The following is an 18,550-nucleotide window of genomic DNA, read 5'->3' on the forward strand; positions in this document are numbered from 1 at the left end:
AAACTAAAGTTTAAGATTATGAGAGTCATCACATGAACAGATCCCACGCAGGCACCAAAGGTCACGCCTACAGGTGTGATATATCCAGATGGGAGCCGCGCGACACGCCTCCTGTCGCGGTGAGGGAGGTGCAGCCGCGCGCGACCACGCAGGTGACTTACTCATCACTCCAGGACACATCACTCCAGATTTAACTTTGTTCATTTCCCGCCAGAGTGTGACTCCGCCCCTTCCTCACCTGACACTTCCGCTTCGCTGCTCCCGCCCGCCATGGGCCCGCCCCCTCGGCCCTCTCCGCCTATCACCGCTCACCGAGTCACAGGTGATGGCTCCTCCCCACAGCCAATGAGGTCTGTGCTTCTGTTCTACCTGTCTCATGAAACCAATAAGATCGAGTATCCCTTTGTCTTAACGTGGCGCGATGAGCCATAGGAACAGCAGGTGGCGGAGGTAGTCAGGTTAGGTAGTCAGTGTATATTTTGCGAATGAGCGCAGGTGTAGTCACTAGTTAGTCGCAGGTGCGTGCGGAGTCGCTGCGCTGGGTGTGCCTCTCGTTCCTGCCAACCAGTGCGTCTCGTGTGAGTCTATTGATCGAGTGCGTCTCAACGGTATGTTTGCGTAATTATTGGCGTTTCCCAACAAGACTGGCCACAAAGGTGTCAAGGACGCTAATCAGTGTTTAGTTGATTTTGACGCCTTACTGTGTCCTCATCACCGACAACACCAACGAGGCGTCAAGTAATGATCCACACCACGCCGATGACAGCCCAGTAGGTCCCGGGAACCCCCACCTCTACCTTCTAACTTGTTTGTGAAGCTCACCTGCATAAGGTGCCTACCGCCACCTGCTCCATGCTCATCCCCAACATCAGCGGCCAGCCAACAGCCTTCACCGTGCCCTCGTCCTCTTCCTCGATCACCAGGGAGCCCCCCGCCATGACAGCGCTGCCCCCTGCCCTCCCGTACTACGCACCAGGTGAGAATTATTCTTGTTATATCTAGAGGAAGAAAGGATGGAATACAGTGAACAAAACACGCGGATCTTGCTCCACTGAAACTTTGACAGCCCTTTCAGTAACACATTTTTATCAACAAAATGACTTATTTCAGTAAAAATTGATGTAGGAGTGACAATACTTCAAATTGGAACTGGGATATGAAAAATGTGTTTCGGAAAGCATAACAGTTAAGATCTGGCTTATCCTTCATACTGTCTTCTTACTCCACGCTTTCCGTTGACTTCTATCCCGACAGTGAGCAGTATTACATTCATCTTTCAGGTCTCTATTTGTAGCACAGGAATGGGAATTATTACTGTAAAATTACCGCAGATTTTGTCGTGTAATACCACATCGCTGGCAACTGAAGCTCATCAAAATTGAACGCATAAAAAAATACTGTTTCTGAGATATCTGTGTTGTTGCCGTAGCGGGACGACGACCTTAATGTTGTTTTATTTCAATCATATCAAAATAAGAAACAGCCGCTGGATCGATAGCCTGCTCCCTCCGCAGCTGGGATCGGCGCTGTGGCTGCTGGCTGCTGGCACCTCGCTGATCAATATGCTAGAGTAGCACTGTAGTCATGACTGAGAGGAGCCTTTGGTGAAGTCAATAGAAGAGTAGGATTTTCGTGTAAAATGGTAATCTTTCTTCGCACTCTAGTCGTCTCACTCATAGGTTCCTCACTTACGTACTCCAGCACTGCCCTGCATTGTTAAACGCTTTGTTCTCTCATCATGGCCATTTTCAAAAGCCAGATAGATGAGTAATTCTGTTCTTATGTGTGTTTCTACAATAAATGATCCAGAATCCTTGTTAAACTACTACTAAAAATGCAAAAATAATCGTGAAAACTCCAAGAGTTTCCCCAGATTGCTGTTAAACATTTAAAGCTAAAACACCCAAACGACGGACCTATATCCTATAATTTTACGAGAAAGCCTAGCTCTTCTGAATGGTCCGTTAAAACGTAAAGAGAGGAAGAGATGTATGTATATAAGGGAGCAAGTGGAAATTTGCACCAGCCTTGATCGCCCCGTCAGTCGAGCTACAATAGTCTGAAACACTTCTGCGCTGCGCCTCCACTCTATATATATATATATATATATATATATATATATATATATATATATATATATATATATATATATATATATATATATATATATATATATATATATATATATATATATATATATATATATAAACACGAGTTTTTAACTTTTTTTTTTTTTACTATTCTAGTGACAGATTAACAAAATCTATACATTATTAACACTCTTAAGAACTCGGTTAATCATCTGTGTTGCATTCAAAAATAGTCGTGGTGAGAGAGCAAAGCCTTTCAGAATTCGGGTTGTGTTCCTCGCCCAGGTGTGCTACCCGGAACACATCGACGCCCGGTGCGGAAGTGTGTGGTCGGTGCAGTTATTTGTTCAGACAGTGTGAAAATATCTCCCCGAGGTTTATGCTGCGTTTACAATAATTGCGGTCAGAGGAATTACATCTTGGCTGGACAATAGGGGCCAAGTAACGTATCCCGTTTTGCAAAAAAAAATAAATAAAAATTGTTCCTTATAAGATTCAGTACTAAGAATATTTTAAGTGGAAATATATTGGCTGGCTGCTTGTGCATAATACATTCCCCATGAAAATAATTGTCTGTGTGTGTGTGTGTGTGTGTGTGTTTGAGAGAGCATCGGGTGAGGAATCGATAATTTGACCTATCAATATACTGAACAAAGATTACCCGAAACTCCATATAGGATTATAGTGGGTATCTCTAACAGAATAATAGTACTTGAAGGAAATAATTTGCTTGCACGAGATTGGGTTTTCAGCACTTTTTTTTTTTTATTTATCTCAGAGTTAAGATTCGCATACCATTTGCTCACCACGTTGTTGTATACTGAAGGCAGAGATTGCTTCATACACCAGGCAGGAGGTAGCAGAGGCAGTGTTAATCTGAGTGTGCGACGTGCAGAAGGCAAAACGCTGTGTGGAACTGGTTCTTTCCAACATCAGTGTTCACCAAAACACTGAATGAACGCGTATGTGGTATATACGTATGTGAGGCTTTTTTTTTTTTTTTTAGTTATTTATGACGCCATTAACCTCATTTATTTTCTGATCAAGGGTACTCGTGAGGAAAACACCTTTCATTCCAGCTAAATTGCAATGAAGGTTAACTGTGTATTCATTGACATACTGGTATGAGTAATGTTCTAAAACTTATAAATGTCGAATATACATCGATCATTTGTTTTAAGAAATGTGTCTCTTACAACTATACGATATTTTGAGCTAAGAATACTTTAAGTAGAAATACACCTAATTTTTCTAACCAACGATGCAAGTATATTCGACATCTAAAAATTCTAGAATATTACTACTAATAATATGTCAAGGTGTACAGTTAATCTTCCTTGTAATTTTGTTAAAATAAAAGTTGACATCCTCATGACTACCCACGCAAAGTTCCGACACCAACTGTTTCTCGCGTCACGTGAACACCGTCCCTCGTCTGTCGGAAGTCTTTTGCTCGCCACCTCGTTAGTTCCGCTGAAAAATTCGTCGCTAGCATCGGGTCAATAACAATGGCCTTGAGTCACCTTGGACGGAAGTCAGCAGGTGCTTGGCAGTGCCTGACGTGTTAAACCCAACCGTGTACCATAAGTTTCCCCGCAAAGTAAATTTCCCCCACCAACATTCCAACCACAAGCTTCCACCCAAGTAACTGCCCCTCCTTCGTGACAAAAATTATATTATATATGGTTAGTTAAGTGGATTTTTTTTGTTAAATTTTCAAGAAGGAATTTTCGATTGGTGGAATCCGGACTGAAGGCTCACGAACACCTCTGCGTCAAACTTACGGACTTGTCATCTTACATATGTGGCATTAAACTTCCTCTCATGAGCTTCAGAAACACTGTGCGCTTGTGTGGACACGCATGTTGCTCTTGAAACCGTGACACCTTCAACTGTAATGTTCTCTTCTCAGCTCATGAATCTGTCTGGAGCAACTTTTGGGAATAGTTTCGAGTCATATCACTTGAATAATCAAGTATTTGTATTTTTTAGTGCCTGTATTTCTGTTTTCGCTCAGTAAAATAGTGTACAGGCACCCAAATGAAGTAACAGTCATCATACAGTCGTGCCAGCAGCAAAAAGGCTGTTTCCATTCATTCTTCAGTCTTGGTATTGCTAAATATTATATTTGTGAGTGTTACATTGATGTCAGGCTCTATCAATGACTGCCAGCCGGACATATATAAGTTATAGTTGGTTCGGTTAGCCGAGGTATATCATGACAAGGGCCGCTGGGTGGATGTGTAGAACTTCGATGTGACTCAGGCCTTCAACACCCCTCCGCTGCTGTCCCCGCCGCTCAGGCCTGCATGACTGTCACTTATTCATGGGAAGATGTATGTGTTATTAATGTTTCAAGGTGGAATCCAACATGTGTTATCATTTGTTTGCATTACTTTTAAAGAGAGTAAAAAGTGTTCTAGAGCGGCGAACAACTCTCAGAATGAAAGAAGGTTCCACTGGGAGTAAACAAGTACAGTGTTCTAAGAGAAGTAGTTCAAGATTTTAAGTAAAAGCTGTGTGAAAAATTATAGGTAAGAAAGAGAGAAGAAAGTTGCAATATCATTCTCTTTAAATTGTGTCTTGCAGGCTTTATGCATCCTAAGTTGGTATGTGGGTCTTTGTGTGTAGCTGTAATATCTAAATTCCCAAGAACAGCAAGGTGAGAAGAATGCGTTAAGGTGATGGATATGATAGAGTGAAGTCAACAGACATGTGACAACAAATCCCTCTTAGTCACCCTTGTTTTGGTTCTCACACACTGACTTACAAAATGGACGGACTGCAACTTTAAAGTCTTTCGATTTCTTCTTCAATTCCTGCAATGTTTATTCATTACGTTTTGACCTTTCTGCCATTTTGTGCTCTGGAAAGTATCGTGGACACCAGCCAGCAAGAGAGACTTGTGAAGCTACAATTACAACATTAAAAAAAAATAAATAAAAAATATGAATATACTGCGATGAAAGAATTAAATGTGTTAAGAGCATTACGTGTAATCTAGTCATCCCCCCCTTCCCCCCTTTTTTTTTAGAGTTACAAATAGTCTCAGTACACGCACCTCTATTTTCATGCAGTTTAAACGTCTTTACGAGGTTCCACTGCAGAGTAAACTAACTGCAACGACGATAATTTGCAAATGGCGTGGTAATGCTAAAAGAACATCCATGATTATCTGCAGAAAGTGCTGCTCGTTTTCTTCCTCCCTGATACATCTGTCGGTGCGGCTCACTTCCTCTTGTGATCATTTCCCCAGTTAGCAGAAAAATAGTAAGCATGGGGAGGGTCTACACGTTGAACGTGTAGACATTAGTAGTAGTAGTAGTAGTAGTAGTAGTAGTAGTAGTAGTAGTAGTAGTAGTAGCAGCTCGACTCGTTGGGACAGGAAAGAGAACACCCGATAGACATTCAAACTAGATACAAAATATGGAGGGATTAAAAGCTTTTCATTGCTATGACTGGTACTTTCATTGATAAAAATAATAATAATTATTATTTGTATTAATAGTAGTAATGATAATAATAAGGATAATGATAATAAAAATAATAATAATAACAATAATGTAATGTTAATTCTATATAATATTGATAATAACAATAATAATAATGTTGATACTACTACTACTAATACTACTATTCATAATAATAATAATAATAATAATAATAATAATAAAATGCAATGTTAATTTTATTATAACAATGACCATGATTATGATAATAGCAATGATGATATAAGATCTTTTTGGTAGAAATAATGATTTTAGTGATAACTTATGATTATTATTACAATAACAATAATGATAATCATTATTATTATCATTACTAGCATATTATTGTTATCATTATTATTATTATTATTATTATTATTATTATTATTATTATTATTATTGTTGTTGTTGTTGTTGTTGTTATCATATTTATCATCATCATCATCGTTACTATCATTATCAATATTACAATTACCACTATTATCACCATCGTCCTCATTCATCACTATTGCTGTTGATGACAACCATAATGTCACTGGTATTCGTGAGCACCAGAGAAAATAGAAGTGGCAGCAGGCAACAGGTGGCGTGAGGGCGGCGGTCAGGAGGGGCCACGGGTGTAGTTAATAGCGATACGTACGTAAATGTACACACTAATGGCTATAAAAGTCAAACAATCTGCACTTATTTCAAGAGCGTTTAGTGATTTGCCTAATTTCTTTCATTAAGTCCTTTCATCTGTTGACTGTCACCTTACACTGTTAATAGGTAAATTCTTAACAGATCAGAGTGCTTACATTTGAGGGGAAGACAAAAGAGTGGAAATGAGTCTAGGATGTTATTCAGCTTTTAATACCATACTTACACAAGAATATCATTACAAAACTACAAGTAAAGAGAAATAAGGATCTTCGGTAGGTTTTGAATGGCAGAAATTAATGGGGCCAGCAATGTGAATATTTTGCTGTGTCTCTGGGTTCACCATCATTAGCTTCAACTGCAATATGGGTATGGTAACCTGATGACGGTGTATTACTAGTAGTAAATATTGGGTTGAGTTCCTATTTTCATGCAGATGCTGTTTTTCAAGGTTTGGGTTCACCTTTACTTCATATGGTAACTGGATGACGGTGCGGTGCTAGTGGTAAATACAAGGCTGAGTTTTGATTATTTACTCAAGGGATGGACTTGTATGTTTTACTCAAAGTGATGCGAGCAAAAACAAATCCCACGATGCTTGAAGCCACGACACTAGTTGTTGCTGCGTTGTGCTAGACATGACTAGGCCACCAATGTATTGATGCCAAGGAGAGCTCCCATTTGTGTTCTTAGAATAGGTTATCAGGGAGAAGAAAATTGCATGAGGGGACAAGCACCATGCAATTCTAATCCTATCACCACCGAAGGAACGGTGTCTCATGATATCTATGATACGTCGCTGAGATACAGTCGAATAGTGGATCTTGAAAAATCGCTACAAGTCTTTGCAATGCCAAGTTTTTCTTGATACTATTACGTACGTATGCAAGTCCCAACTATTTCTTAATAACAGCTGTAATTTCTGACGTTGTTTTCCCACTCTTATTTGAGAAAGAGAAGTGAATGTGTGGAATGGAGGTGTTGACTATATCTATATCCCATGTTAGCAAACGAAGCAGCTTCTAAAACCCTTCCCCTGTGTAACAAGATAAAGAGTTCCATTATGATCATCTGTGGCATAAATGTTACGTGCGTACGTTCACTATACATGAGTAGACGACGTGCTCCTGAATTCTTTTCACGAGGAGGAGTACTTCCTGGCAATCTTATTTATATACAAAATAGGTACAGACTGTACAATATATACTGGGGATGCTTATGACGCCGTGTTTGAGGCAACTTTACCCTCCTTGAGCTATGGCATGAGTGTTTATGTGGATTATACTTGACTCCTGTTCTATTGACGATACTAAAGCCTAAGGGACACCACGACCAATAAGACTAAGGGTCCGTGTATGGTGTGATTCAGCGTAATTTAGGCACCCTCATATGATCCTCCTTAGGAACATCTTTATGGTATTCAAGTAAATCGATATTTGCATTTCTGGAGACTCTGCAAAAGTGCCTAACCCACAAACTGAAGGTGAGCCATGATTTCGGGAATGAGAATAAAACTTGGGATTATAACCCGAGTAACAGTGTCGTTTTCAGTGAAGGAAGCAAAGTTCTGGGAAAGGGAAAAGCGCAGTGTGCATGTAGAGAGGCTATGGTGAAGTAAGAAGAGGTACACACTAATCATTATTCACAAATCTTAACCAAACTAATTTTCGCGTTCATTTCCTAACTATTCAGACTTACGTGACTGTCTGATCATCATCGAGTAAAGGTAACTGTGAACATTCCCCCAAAATCTTGAATGAGTGGAATGTTCCTTATTTAGCAGGAAAATGCCTGGAGTTACAAGGAGGGAGCTTGAAGTAAGGGTGAAGGAGATTAGAATGAGAAGGAAGGAACATGGAGTTAGGACGAAAAAGCTTGCAGTTAGGATGAAGGAAATTGTTGTTAGGTGGACGGAACTTGGAGTAAGATGGAAGGAGCTTGCAGAAAGATGGAAAGAGCTTAAGTTAGGTGGACGGTAGCTTGAAGTTTGCCCCATGTAGCTTTATGTTACGATGAAGGAAATTGGACTAAGGAGGTTCTTAATTCGCACGAACAGAAAGCTGAATTAAGAAAAAAACTATCTTCACTCCCTCTGATATTCAAATTATCCTCAATATTTTCGTGAGGAAACGTCGCCTTCTGGATTATTTGTAGCCTTGAACATTCCTCAGGGCTGCTTGGTAACTTAGAGGGAGGGAGAGTTACATATGTGAAGTAACCATGTGGTTAGTGTATTAATTAAGTTTTGGTCTAACCATGACGCTCTCGAGGATGCTTCGGAACTGGAGTGTTTGTCTGCCAGAGAGAGAGAGAGAGAGAGAGAGAGAGAGAGGTGGGGAAAGGGGGAGTAGATAATTATAACAAGCCTTGCTCGAGAGAGAGAGGGGGAGAGGGGGTTACTAATTATTACAAGCCTTGCTCACCTACTCTTCCCCCTGCTCATTTTTCATTGATGTAATTTTTCGTAGTATACGTTGGTCTCAGAGTGTTCCTCGGGCGTTTCAGTAAGCTGTGTATAAGGCTCAGTTTAAAGGTTTCAAGACACTCCACACAATTTTAAACTGACTTACAAACTGCCTTCTTTAGGGGCTGGCATATTTAGAATTTTTATTGTTATTTTTCGCCAGTTTTTGTTGCCCTGGTCAAAGCCCTTCCTACATAAAATAATAATAAAAAAAAGATAGCGAGAAAATATGCTCGTCACATAAACTGACTGAGTCCTTTGTTGCCAGATCGTGTTACAAATATCGACCGATCCACGTAAAGTTGTTCAAGATAGTGATGTCATATTCTGCAGAATGTCTCAGACAAGAAAAAGCAATATCCGGCAACTACTCCCCAAAATCTTATTTTCTTAGTCTTTTGCAGAGCACTTAATATAAGGCGGTTCATTATTTCATTTAAAAATTTCAGTTCGATTCTTCTTTCCCTAGACATCTTTTCTCACATCTGTTTTTGGAAGCTCTCTACCACCAGTCCCGGTCACACATCGTCCTCATATAGCTTTTTTTTTTCTCTCTCCTTCTCTCTCAGGTACTTCTGTCTCTGTTTTGCTCTCACGTTTCGTCTCCTGCACTATAAATTTACCTTCACTGTTCTCCAGACATTTGCCTCTTCACATTGCCACACCACCACAACTTTCTTTCCTGTGTCTTCATCTAGAGTTCGATATGAATTTCTATTCCATGGATAAGATCTACTAGACTTTGTGATATTAACTGGAACTGTTTAATACACACTATAGCACTGCCAAGTCACGACAACGATGGTATACGCGCGTAATACATTAGATCAAGTTACCAACATCTTTCGAACACTCTCGGTGCTATTAATAATCTCTTGGTAAGTGAATTCAATCTGTTTCCGTGGTACAATGAAAGCAAATGATCAATCCACTTTATTGTCTCCTTGTGATTTTCATGTTATTATTACCAAAATTATTGTAATTATTTTCCGACTGGGTGGAGACGCTCTGGGCTTGTCTCCTTTCACACTTCAGTCATATATATATATATATATATATATATATATATATATATATATATATATATATATATATATATATATATATATATATATATATATATATATATATATTTTTTTTTTTTTTTTTTTTTTTTTTTTTTTTTTCTCAAGTAAAGAAAAGAAGCCAGATATAAGGCGAGGGCCTTTGACCTTGCAACAATAATATACCTTCCTACTGATCAGCTATATTTGCACGCCTCTGTTTTATCTTCTGTATGAATCTATAATTGAGGAAATTTATTGTTATTATTCTTATACGTAATTACTATCATTGGTATCGTTGATATTGCTGGTAGTAGTATTGTTGCCGTTGCTGTTAATATCATCATCATCACTTGTCTTCCCACATCTTCTTTTCACTACTTGGATCATTTCGAAGCCCTGAGATAAAGCCATACAGCCTCTATCCCCTCTAGTTGTAAACTGTCCTCCCTCCCATTCGGTCCTCACTAAACAGGTATGAGGAAAAGAAGCCAGACGAGGAGGCACACTAGCAAACAGTAACTACATCCCAGGCCACCACTTATACCACTAAGAACAAAACAACACTAGCTAGCAATAATACCATCCCATGCCACTATCTACGCCACTAGGAGCAAGACACATACCTCGATATCAGTGGTTTACCTATGATACTTAACACCTTGCGCAACAGTGATATGGTACTGGCAGGAAGGGCACGAGGAAGGGGAGAGAGAGTCACCCCTCCGCCGCAACTTCCCATCACGGCAACGGATATGGTGATCATGGAGTGGTCGGTATTACATGCATTAGTTCGCATTATGTCTGCTTAATAGACTCCTCAGCGCGGGGTGCAGAAGAGGGAAATGACGGTAGGGTCTGAGTGCTTATTGAATACCGGGCTTGTGCTATTTGATTTTGTGGTTGCACGTGAAATTAGCCGCGAGAAGTACGAGATTATGTCATCTGGGTTTTCGAAGGATGAAATGAAATGTTTTGTTTTGTTTTGTTGTTTTAAGAGACTGTGTTTTCGTGTCTCTTGAGAGTTTGTGTCAGTTTTAGTAAGTGCAAAATAATCAAGATGTTGTTGTTGTTGCTGTTGTTGTTGTTGCTGTTGTTGTTGTTGTTGTTTTTGTTTTTGCTATTATTATTATTGTTACTAACTTTATGGATACTTTAGTTTTATATATTTATTTGTTATGTGAGGTGTGTGTGTGTGTGTGTGTGTGTGTGTGTGTGTGTGTGTGTGTGTGTGTGTGTGTGTGTGTGTGTGTGTGTGTGTGTGCGTGTGTGTGTGTGTGTGTGTGAGATGGGGGAAGGTGAGGAGGAGGAGTTGAGGGACTTACTTGAATTGCTTTTTTTGAGTTTATCTTTTCTCGGTCCCTCCTTCACTTCCTCCACAAGCTTGTTTTCCCTCCATGCTTGCTCGTCCCCTTCCCTCCCTCCCTTCCTCCATTCCTCTTCCCTCCCCTCCTAGTTACAGATCCACCCCATGTTTTGGGATCACAGCCGCGTAATGCAGGTAGTGCTCCATGTAATAGTGGGTGAAGGCAACACCGAGGAATGATAGTCTCCTCTTCCTCTTCCTCCACCTTCTACTATTATTACTATTGCTACAGCTACAAAGACTGTTGTTGTTGTTGGTGGTGGTGGTGGTTGTGGTAATGATACCTTTTTATTATTATTATTATTATTATTATTATTATTATTATTATTATTATTATTATTATTACTATTATTATTATTATTGTTGTTGTTGTTGTTGTTGTTGTTGTTGTTGTTGTTGTTATTTCAATCATTATTAACAATGTTATCATTGTTACATCCAAATTGTGGCCTGGTGGCGGAAGGCGCAGCCCTGGGGAGCCTCCAAGTAACGAAAGCATCTCTCTCACCCAGGGAGTCGCGACATGTACAGCCCCGCCCGCCCGCTAGTGCTGCAGCCACAGACAGGGGTGGCGACCGCTGGGGCAGCGCCCATGGAAGGTCTGCGGTATCCTCCTCCCAACGCAGCCGCGGCGGCCGCTGCCGCGCGACACTATGACCTGGCGCAGCACGTCCTGTCCCAGCACACCGCCGCCATGGCCAAGCTGCTAGGTGAGTGCCCGCTCCGTGTGCCACTTGATTCTCATCACGTTTGGTTTATCTACATTCCACACAAAAGTTATTCTTTGATAATTAATGACGTGGCTGAATTCCAGCACAAACAATCACCGCACATTCTTGAATTTAGTGACGGATTTTAAACAACAAAAAAGATTAAAATTACTCCAAAGGCTATGAATATTCAAAAGCACAACCACATTATCATTAAAGTGTGCATTAAAAGTAATACACAACATATACTCAGAGTGCCAGCAACTAATAATGTTGAGATAATTAGGAGATTTGAGTTACTTACCTGTTCATATTTACATATTGCTGTGAACACCTGGACTATCACATGTGACATTGGCTACAGTGTATTACAGTGACATGAACAAAATTACTCGTATTTTTGGCTCCTGTGTTTACCATGAAACTAAGTTTCAACAGCTTCACCTTCATTGCTGAAGGAACACAACTTAGAACGCCCTCTCTGTGCCTGCAGGCACCATCAGGCCGCCGGGAATGATCGGCGGCTCCAAGCCCAAGGTGGCCACGCCGCAGGTGGTGAACAAGATCGAGCAGTATAAGCGGGAGAACCCAACGATCTTCGCCTGGGAGATCCGCGAGAAGCTCATCTCGGAGAGCGTCTGTACGAACTCCACGGCACCTTCAGTCTCCTCCATCAACAGGATTCTCAGGTAAGGAAGAGGCGCGCGTTGAGGGAGAGGAGTGTGAGAGAATGAATCACAGCGTTATAGTGATGGTTGTCGTGACCTTGTGGCTCAATACTGTTGTTCCTTTCGTGCTTTCAGTATTGTTTTCATTCATGTTTACATGACTATTCCATTTTACATACCAATTATTTTATTATGTTATTTTTATTCTATTTTAGAAATCGCGCTGCGGAAAGGGCGGCCGCTGATTTTGCCCGTGCCGCGGGGTATGGTCTGTACAACCCTTACGCTGCAGCGGGAGGCATGGCGTGGTCAAATCCTGCTGCTGCTGCTGCTGCTGCCGCTGCGGCTGCGTCATCCCCCATCTGGGGTGGAGCAAGTGTGCCACACGCGGCTCTTCCTGCAGCCTACACTTCCTCGGCTGCCGCACACGCCGCCCTGGGCCTTCACCGAGTGCACGCCGAGAAGCTGAGCCTGCCGATGGCGGGCCAGACGCACCATGAACACAGACCAGGTGCGTGTTCATATCCAGGGTGTGGTCTAATATTGTTCCTTTAACAACACGAAAACAGCAGACGTCAGCCTATGGTGCTAGTTTACACATTTTGTTCCTCCTCTGTTACAGAAGACGTGGACTGTAGTAAACCTCGGGGCGAGAGTTCAGCTAGTGACTGTGGGGACGACAGGCCGCCTACAGCTTCTTCCGCACCGCCCACTCCCGCGTCACCCACCTCGTCGTCCACATCCACTACGACCAACAAGAGCAAAATAAGTTTTAGTGTCGAGTCTCGTCTGCTGTCTTCACCGCCACCCACCTCCGTCCATCAGGGTCACTCAGAGACCAGCCCGGCACACCCCACGTCCACAAACCCTTCCCACGCCGCCGCCGCCCACGAAGCTGGATCCCTGGTGGCGCTAGCAGTGCCGGGATGGCGCTACCCTCGCTATCACCCGTACAACCTCACTCGGTAGGATTCCTTGAGACGCGCCGCGGTGCCTTCACCGCAATATACATTCTCGACATCGCAACATTTTTGCATCACATTATCGAGTGTCCATGGCCGATCCCTCGCGGCCTTTGAAGCACGTGACAGTGCCTCGCTCTTGCCGTTATCTTAAACTGACGCAGAGTAATGAAACCAGAACAAAGCTTGACTTAGCAATGAGGAGCAGTGATGAGTGTTGCTGTAAATGTGAAAACAGTTTATATATGACACATTGATAATTAAAAAATGGCCCTATAACACACACACACACACACACACACACACACACGGGCAAGACGTGCGGCAGGAAGTCAAGCACTGCAAGAGTCAGCAGGGCAGACCGCCAAAAGCCGGGCGGGTGACACGCTCCTTTATTTATGCCACCGCCACTCTGTGTGTGTGTGTCACGTCAGTCTGGCCTCCTGGTCCACAATCCAGCTCGGCGAAACATGCAGTATGTATCGTTAGAGGTAAATTGGGAAGATTTTATCATAACGTGAAAGTCAGTAACAATATCCAATTGCAGGTTACAGTTGGTTTGTGTACAGAATGAACCGGTTCTTACAGAGAGGCGAGAATAGTGTCTGTAACACCCAGATATTCGGGTTGGAAGGAACATGCGCCCTGCCCTGACCTTTGGCCGCTGTGACGCTGGGTAGCCACAAAAACAACTCTCAAAATTGGGAGTGACGAAAAAATTATACCTAGACATTAGTATCCTGCACTGTACTTAGAAACCCCGTGAAGTACGACTGCAAACTGGTGAGAACATGCCGCCATAGAGTTCAGGATCTTCAAGTTTCCTTCTCTGCTTCGCGTCACCTTGAACTGAGACACAAAAAAGGAAAATAATGAGTAAACGAGTCAAGGCCTGTAGTCTCTTAAGAAAGTGGACGGAAGGCAACGAAATCTACACCTTCTTGTGCTTCTTTTGACAGTGGTGAGCTCATTCTAATAAGTAACAACTGAATATCAACACTACACAGAAAGAAAAGAAGACTCAAGAAATCGTGGAAGTCTGCAAGGCCCAGAGGCAAAGATCGGCAGTGTCCGCACCAAGAATTACCAAGAGGGTCATCAATGGCATCGCTTGGTAGGACGGGGGCACAGGATCAGGCGTGTGTGGTGATTGTAACAAGATCAAATTTGATGTAATTTTCCTGTACATTATACGTGTGCCAACTATGATCTTTCTCAGTATTCCTCTTGTTCTTATGTCACTGAAAGATATGCAGCCGCCACATGCTATTTTTGTTTATTTACTTTGAACACAGCAGGTAAGGTGATATAGTGAGAAAATAAGGAATAATTCTCTCTCTCTCTCTCTCTCTCTCTCTCTCTCTCTCTCTCTCTCTCTCTCTCTCTCTCTCTCTCTCTCTCTACTAGATCATCGTGGAGACTGAGCGGTGCTGGATTTCAGTGTTATAATATTTTACTTTAACGGACTCAATGGATTTGACAGAAAAACACTACCCCTATAATCAAGGACTTCATAGTCATGGTATTAAATAAAAAAAAAAATAATAATAATAATAAAAATCTTGTCTGCGTGCAAAACATGGACAGCTAACGAAGAAACTAAAAATCAATTAAGAATATCAAAAGCTGCTCCGCAAGTGCTCTCATCCGCCGGATGTGTGTAGCGAGGAATTCCACGAGAGGGTTCCAAATCTGGTGAGACGCTAACAGGCACGTCCGCCGCGGCAATGTCCTCCAGGCCAGCCTGTTACCGCGCCTTCATAACAGATTGGGAATGGTCCACCGAAGCTACACGTGTCCGGTAAGAAACTTTTACTTTTTAGTATAATTCTTTTTTACATTCGACATTCCTTATGGGAACCTCTACAGCAGTTAACCAAGAATCATCAGTAGCTTATAACTGGAACGCCGTTCTAATTATCTTTTCTTTATTAAGGATACGGCATCATACTAAACTCCGAAACAGAGTTTAAGTCTTTTCTTCCAAAGTTGCCCAAAGCGCCTGTGTCAGAATCGCATTCTGTGGATGTACGAATGTACTTTGTGGCGGGCAGATCTGACGTGGACGCCGCAAAACTAGTTTATTATATTTATATCCTCAACGAGTCATTGCCCTGTGTCGCCGCACGTGTCATCATTTACCTGTTTCCACTCTGTTCCATAAAAGTCCAGCGGTACACAATGGTGTCGCATGCACACTTCCGGCTCACCCCTATTGCAGTTACGGTGTTCACCTCACCTGTTTAGTCTACACCCGAGCTACACCCTGTCATACGGCAACCTTTTCCCACGCCCAGAGCACACCAGCACGCCCCAGGGAGCGCCCTCCCCCCCTTCCTCTCCCTCTGTCAGTCCACAGCACGTCCAGGTGGAGCGTGGCGTGTAGATGCTTTAAGATAACACGGCCGTGATAACATCAGTTGTCTGACTGCCAGCGAGCGCTCTGGCACACCCACCGCCACACATACTACAAACCACTTGCCTCACTCGCCCTCGTCACTCTCCCTCCCCTGTGCAATCATCTGGCCAACACAGGTGACGCGCAGGTGACGCTCCCCTCCCTCGCCTTCTTATCACCTGACACATCAAGGTAATCATGGTACTACAAGCACACACCACAGGCTGGAAAAGAGGTGTGTTATTAGAATGACAATAAACATAAACACTAACATCACTATTTGTATCAATGAGGAGCTGGAAGAGCAAACTTTATCCGGAAGAAATGGATAGTGCTTGTCCTCATGTTCCTGCTGTAACTGAGACCACGATTCTCTGCATATTCTCGCGGTCTTGAGGGCAAACTGACACATGTGCTTGAATTTCAATATATTCCTTTAGTTGCTAAGGAGGAGTAAAGAGATACGTTTTACTGCACCCACAATCCCAGTGAGCGACGCGTATAAATAAGTAGTAGAAATTACATGCTGCCGACTATTTAATCAGCCGACTTACACACACACACACACACACACTTTCAGCATAAGAAGGGATTTCGTCTGGACGGTTACGAAATGAATACTCTCCAGAACTTGATGAAAGTCCCTAAATTAAGGATTCTGGCGCACTCACGAAAACTAGCAATCACATGTATGCGCACACACACACACACACACACACACACACACACACACACACACACACACACACACACACACACACACACACACACACACACATGCATTATTATAGAAAGGAAAACATTGCACATCATGCAGACATAAAAAAAAAAAAGAAGACAAGATAAAAACAATTCCACATTGGCAAGTAGAAACAGCTGACGCTCATAAATGATCCAATGTCTTGCACTTTTTTTTTTTAAAGCGTGTGTGTGTGTGTGTGTGTGTGTGTGTGTGTGTGTGTGTGTGTGTGTGTGTGTGTGTGTGTGTGTAAGTGTGTGTGAGTGTGTGTGTGAATGACAGAACACTACAGGGAAAGGACACAACAGCAATAACAAGAAATAAGACCTGCAAAGTAAGGAGAGGAAAGGTGCAAAGAGTAACAAAGGGAACGCTAACGATAACAAACAGATAAGTATGCAAATGGCACATCCGGCAACACCGAGAGGCGGAAGTAGATGAGGCGAGTAAGGACTGTATTATTTTTCATGCATCCTTTTGTTCTTCCTTCCGGTGCGTCAATTCACAGCGGCGGTGAGGCGAGGCGGAGCGCACCGTCATTCCCTGCACGAGAGAGAGAGAGAGAGAGAGAGAGAGAGAGAGAGAGAGAGAGAGAGAGAGAGAGAGAGAGAGAGAGAGAGAGAGAGAGAGAGAGAGAACTAAACCAAGTAAAAAAAAGAAAAAGTACTACATAACAAATAACTGTGTCTCTGTTATGGTGATGAAATTCACTGCAATATATGTAAAACGACATCATTTCAAGTGACATGTGAAGCTTTTATGTCTAGCGCCACACCCCCAACTGGTCTGCCAACAACAAACACACACACACACACACACACACACACACACACACCGCCAAACACATGCGGCGCCCACCTGTCCCCGGATTCGGTGCAGCTCTCATTGTAGCCCTCTATAGATACTGGACACGATGGTCTATTGCTAAGCTTGAGATTTTGAGCCTTGGATGTTGTTTTTGATAGTGAGGGTCGAATGTGTTATGTGTGTGAGACCATACTGCGCCGGATTAATTTAGCTAAGGCATTTTGTTCAGTGTTATTCATTTACCTTTCAAATTAATGCACAGGTGTGAGGAGAGAGAGAGAGAGAGAGAGAGAGAGAGAGAGAGAGAGAGAGAGAGAGAGAGAGAGAGAGAGAGAGAGAGAGAGAGAAAGGGGTGTTTCCATGTTAACGTCATTAACTAAAATAAATTGTTAATAAAAACTGAAAACACAAACAACATTAGAAATTGTTCATTTTCTGCCCATCTGAACGTGGTGGAAGGTGTGTCATATATCGCTGCTCTGCTCTGTTTGATTCTCCTCCTCAAGAAAACAGAACATAGCATTATAAGCTTCTATTTAAATTCCAAACAAGTAGACTCGTCCGTGAAAATTTTAGCCTTTCCTTCACCGCGATAAATTCTCCCAACCTATTCTCATCTAACACAACATAATTTATCGTGGAAGAATCGCGCTCGGGGTAAATATTGTGGCTCTGGAATATTCGTGGTGGATCTATATGCTTCACGAGATTCTGCTCGTACTTGGAGGCATGGTAATGGCGTTGCTCTCGTGAATTTATGTATGAAGATGATAGGTGGAAATAGAGGATGATAGATAGAAAGCGAGGATGACAGGTGGAAATAGAGGATGATTGGCGGAAAAAGAACTAGGATGGCATGTTCCATACAGAGACTGTCACGTGTAGGTCTGATGGCTCCTTGCAGCTTCCCATGTTTTATTGATATATATATATATATATATATATATATATATATATATATATATATATATATATATATATATATATATATATATATATATATATATATATATATAATTTTTTTTATTTATCCTTCAAATAGATACCAATATCGCCAATGATCAAGCTCAGCCAGCTTAACACTGCTTACTCGTTCCTCTGTCATATGTCAGGAAACGTTTTAACGCATGCAAGACCTTCACTTTGGACAAATGTCGTTCTTTCACTTTCCTTCTC

The 18,550-nt window shown here is 42.0% G+C and overlaps 1 protein-coding gene across 2 annotated transcripts; it reads left to right on the top strand.

Annotated features, from left to right (window-relative positions):
• Positions 1-468: 468 nt before the first annotated feature.
• Positions 469-14,636, top strand: LOC135109611 (paired box protein Pax-9-like). Of its 2 annotated transcripts, none has more exons than XM_064021036.1 (5): positions 469-976; positions 11,603-11,800; positions 12,294-12,489; positions 12,684-12,979; positions 13,091-14,636. In XM_064021036.1, exons 1-5 carry the CDS (start codon positions 853-855, stop codon positions 13,435-13,437), a joined length of 1,161 nt encoding a protein of 386 aa, XP_063877106.1. In that variant the 5' UTR covers positions 469-852; the 3' UTR covers positions 13,438-14,636. The 2 variants fall into 2 exon arrangements, with proteins under 2 accessions (XP_063877106.1, XP_063877116.1); XM_064021046.1 differs by having other exon boundaries at positions 470-976; positions 13,094-14,636.
• The last annotated feature ends 3,914 nt before the right edge of the window (positions 14,637-18,550 follow it).

Source organism: Scylla paramamosain, chromosome 2 (genome assembly GCF_035594125.1).
Source record: "Scylla paramamosain isolate STU-SP2022 chromosome 2, ASM3559412v1, whole genome shotgun sequence".
NCBI lineage: Eukaryota > Metazoa > Arthropoda > Malacostraca > Decapoda > Portunidae > Scylla > Scylla paramamosain.

Coding starts and splice junctions, on each gene's coding strand:
- LOC135109611 (XM_064021036.1), top strand. CDS start 853: ATGCTCATCCCCAACATCAGCGGCCAGCCAACAGCCTTCACCGTGCCC. Junction 977..11,602: donor CCTCCCGTACTACGCACCAG/GTGAGAATTATT, acceptor TCTCTCACCCAG/GGAGTCGCGACATGTACAGC. Junction 12,490..12,683: donor TCCATCAACAGGATTCTCAG/GTAAGGAAGAGG, acceptor ATTCTATTTTAG/AAATCGCGCTGCGGAAAGGG.